Here is a 3,582-nt window from a genome sequence, read left to right as displayed (position 1 = left end):
TTAATTTCTTTAAAATATATACATTTTTTCGTGCAACTAAGAGTGCAGAGACGTGCAACTAAACTGGTAAGTGGGATGGAAGATTTAAACTATGTTTAGACTGTCATGGTTGGGGTTGTTTTCTCTAGAAATAGGTGCTTGCGAGGGGACAAGATTACTTTGTACATTAGAGGGGATTATAGGCAGATAAGGGATGTTCTTTTTTTCCCATAAAAATGATCAGCAAACCAGAGGCCACCCCTTTAGATTAAAGAAACTGAACTTTAATTTGAAGCAGCGTAGGTGAAATGCCCTTCCTAGTAATGCTGTAATGGCAGATTATGTTAATGCCTTTAAAAGGGGTTTGGATGATTCATGAACAAGCATAGTATCTAAAGCTACAGTGATACTAAAATATACAGTTAGTATTGATGTTGGTATATATGGTTTATATATGTGAGTGTAAAGATTGGTCAGTATAGGTTTGTGTGTGCTGGGTTTACTTGGAAGGGTTGAACTTGATGGACTCTTTTTCAACCCAATGTAACTATATATATTTGTTCTATAGTTTAAAGGTACAGTAAAAAATAATTGTTGGATGAATATTATGGTTGAACGTGATGGACGTATGTCTTTTTTCAACCCAACTTACTATGTAATAAAGGACCATTATCACTATAAAATGATTTCTATATATAAGCTCATTCAGTTGGTTGCACAAACACAATCTGAAATTCCAAAAAACATATCTATCTATCTATCTATCTATCTATCTATCTATCTATAAACCTAAACAAATCTGATTCCACACACTGAAAAGAAACTATTATAGCCTGCCTGTGCCTCCATTGTAAAGTGTTGGCTGCTGGGGCTTGAAATCCATTTGCTTGAAATTGTTCCACACAGAGTGTTTTATACATTATTAACAAATATTAATAAAGTGCCAACAGATTGTGCAGCATTGTACAATAAATGGGTGAATACATTAAACATACAAATTGCACAGAAAAAGAACCATTATTGAAGTGAATTATTTGCTATGTAAACTAGTAATAACAAGTAAAAATCATCACAGAATCCCTTTAAATTGTGAATGTGACTCACAAAGATTTTTAGTTTTTTCACCCTCCCTATTTGCAAAGAATCTTGTTACAAAATAATATCACAAACTGAATACAATGTATATAAAGATAACTCTAAGGAAATACCAAAAGAACATGACAAATTCCGGAAGCCACTGTCCTGTCATGTTTACCTATACCTTATATGCCACAGACCTTAATACTCCACCATGCAACTATTTTTGCGTATGTGCTGGTATAATATGTTTCCTTTCTAGAAAGATGTTACATATTAAGGTATTGTAAATATATGGGAGCTACAAGGGGATCAACTTTACAGTTTGTTATCATTTCTGTAAGACAAAGCAATATTTAATATGGTACAGTAAGTTAGTGTATGGTACCAAAATACATGTAGATGTGTTTCTAATTGTGCCAGTATAGCACACCAGAACAAATAGTATTTAAAGTGTCATACTCTTTGCCTGTACCTGCCACTCACCTGATTTAGTTGCTCTTTGCTTTTCAATCTTTGATCCTTACAACAGGGCAAACATTCACTATTATAGTTCTTCCTTAAAATACAGAGTGCTCATAAATAGTTTTAAGGCATTCAAAATTCAAAAACTGCAGGCCTTCCGCAATTCTTAAAAGCCTCTAGCTCTCAAGGAGATATTGAAATTGTATTTTTACAACTGGACATTGGTCAGCTTATCAATGGCCATAGCGCACTGACTAAACTAGAAAAATGAACAAGGACCAACTTTATATACACCCTTCATATGGACACAAGACCTTCATTAGAAAAGCTGTTCAGCGCACTTTTATATTAGAAATTATTTAAAGAATAATTATACCATGAGTCATTGTTCAAGTTCTTAAAGTTGATTAGCTACAGCTAGAATTCGTTTTTCAATCTGTACAAATGACTAAAAGGCAATGAATCTGCAGTGTATAATATTTACAGAATGCTTTATAAGAGATCGGAATCACAGGGCAAGGAGCTGAGTTGGCTGGCAGGCCTGCGAGGGCCCCTGGAATGCTCTTTATCTATTACATCCCTGGGATTGCTGTATGACTTTGGCACTGACACCTCGGAAGGTGCATATCGCCTGTCATTACCCTGCACATAGCTGTCATTGCCAACACTATAGCCTAAATTGTCCCTGTCAGTTCTGATACTGTAGACGCTTGTGGGGTTGCCAGAATGGTTGCGCGGATTCTGTTTGTAATATAAAGTAGAAGTAGGAGACTTGCGCCTGCTCCCTATACAGTCCTTACAGCCGCGAACAAAACTAAGCGCAAGTGAAAAGCCACCGATGATTTCGAAGCAGCTACCCAGATAGCCCAGTACCAAAGCATAGTCCACCTGGATAGTAATGCTACTGCTGTCTGTGCTTAGCAGCGAATACATGCCGTTGTTGTACCAGGAGACAGGAATAAGGCTGAGCACCCCAGAGATGAAGATCACTAGTCCGCCTATTCCAGATAACACAAAGTGAGGCTCGTCCTGCCAGCAGCGGACACCCAGCGATGCCACTACGATCCCCAATGCGGTGACCACCAGAGAAGTAATCATGAGTGCCCTGGCAACCATCACAACCTTTAATCCAAAGTACTCGGTGTTGGAGATTCCACAGACTTTGTTTTGGTTTGTGACGGTCTCGTCGCAGATGTCCCAGATGCCCTGGTGTTCAACTACGTCTTGCGGCTTGCCAGTCAGTTGACTGAGCTGGCGCCAGTTCGGGGCAACAGTGCAGGTTAAGTTCAGCACTAGTCCGCAAGGAGCCAGTACCATGCCTATGATCATTACTACCGGGGTCCGCATGGCGTTATTGTGACTTCTCTGTGCCCCTGGGAACTGCGGGCGGTGCTGAAGATTAGCCAACAACCAAACAGCTTCCTCCGCCAATATATATATATAGACGGAGTAGTCCAGGAGCGAAAAGTTGCGTTCCTTCCAGTTGGTTGGTATTTTCGCTTTGGTATTTCCCTGGCAGTGTTATTTTCGTTGGGGAAAGCAAATAGGAGAACTGGAGGATGATTTCACGGCTAGGCGGCTCAGTGCAAATCAGCTGCCACCCTGTTGGGCGCTTGTTATTCTGCCGTAGTCACCTTCCCGGCTGTCAGTTGCAGGGGTTCAGAGTTGGAGATCTTGCCTGGTTTATAGCTGCACGCCCTGTTCTACGGCCAGAGTGAAACTACTCCAACTGGATTGACAGAAACCACCGTTTCATAGAGGAGGAAGGGGCGGGGTAAGAGCGCAGCAAGTCAAGAAATGTTGGTTCATGGGACAGGCAGCGAGTTACCTGTCGTACTTTGGGTCACATGATTGTTTGTTCCAAAACCGGGTAGGGGAAGAGAATATAATTTGGCGTTACGTGTGCATGAACAAGTAACAAATGATTTAAAAGGTTAAATGACCTTGGGCCACTGATTTCAACCCTTATATTTATAGGCAGGTGTGTCCCGCATTGTATGCTGCCTGGCCCCTGAAGGTTTTGGGCATGAGAAATGGCATTAAGACGGGCATCTTTGCAAT

At 40.6% G+C, this 3,582-nt stretch overlaps 1 protein-coding gene across 1 annotated transcript; it reads right to left on the bottom strand.

The window, feature by feature from the left end:
- Nucleotides 1-874: 874 nt before the first annotated feature.
- Nucleotides 875-3,275, bottom strand: cldn23 (claudin 23). Its single transcript, XM_004911061.4, has one exon. The coding sequence runs from the start codon at nt 2,866-2,868 to the stop codon at nt 2,014-2,016; it is 855 nt and encodes a 284-aa protein (XP_004911118.1). The 5' UTR covers nt 2,869-3,275; the 3' UTR covers nt 875-2,013.
- Between the last annotated feature and the right edge of the window lie 307 nt (nt 3,276-3,582).

Source organism: Xenopus tropicalis, chromosome 1 (assembly GCF_000004195.4).
Source record: "Xenopus tropicalis strain Nigerian chromosome 1, UCB_Xtro_10.0, whole genome shotgun sequence".
In the NCBI taxonomy this organism is placed as follows: domain Eukaryota; kingdom Metazoa; phylum Chordata; class Amphibia; order Anura; family Pipidae; genus Xenopus; species Xenopus tropicalis.
Note: the sequence above shows the minus strand (reverse complement) of the source record. Positions and strands in the feature narration are given on the sequence as shown.

What these genes read in the sequence shown, in the direction of transcription:
- cldn23 (XM_004911061.4), bottom strand. Translation starts at nt 2,868, where the DNA reads ATGCGGACCCCGGTAGTAATGATCATAGGCATGGTACTGGCTCCTTGC.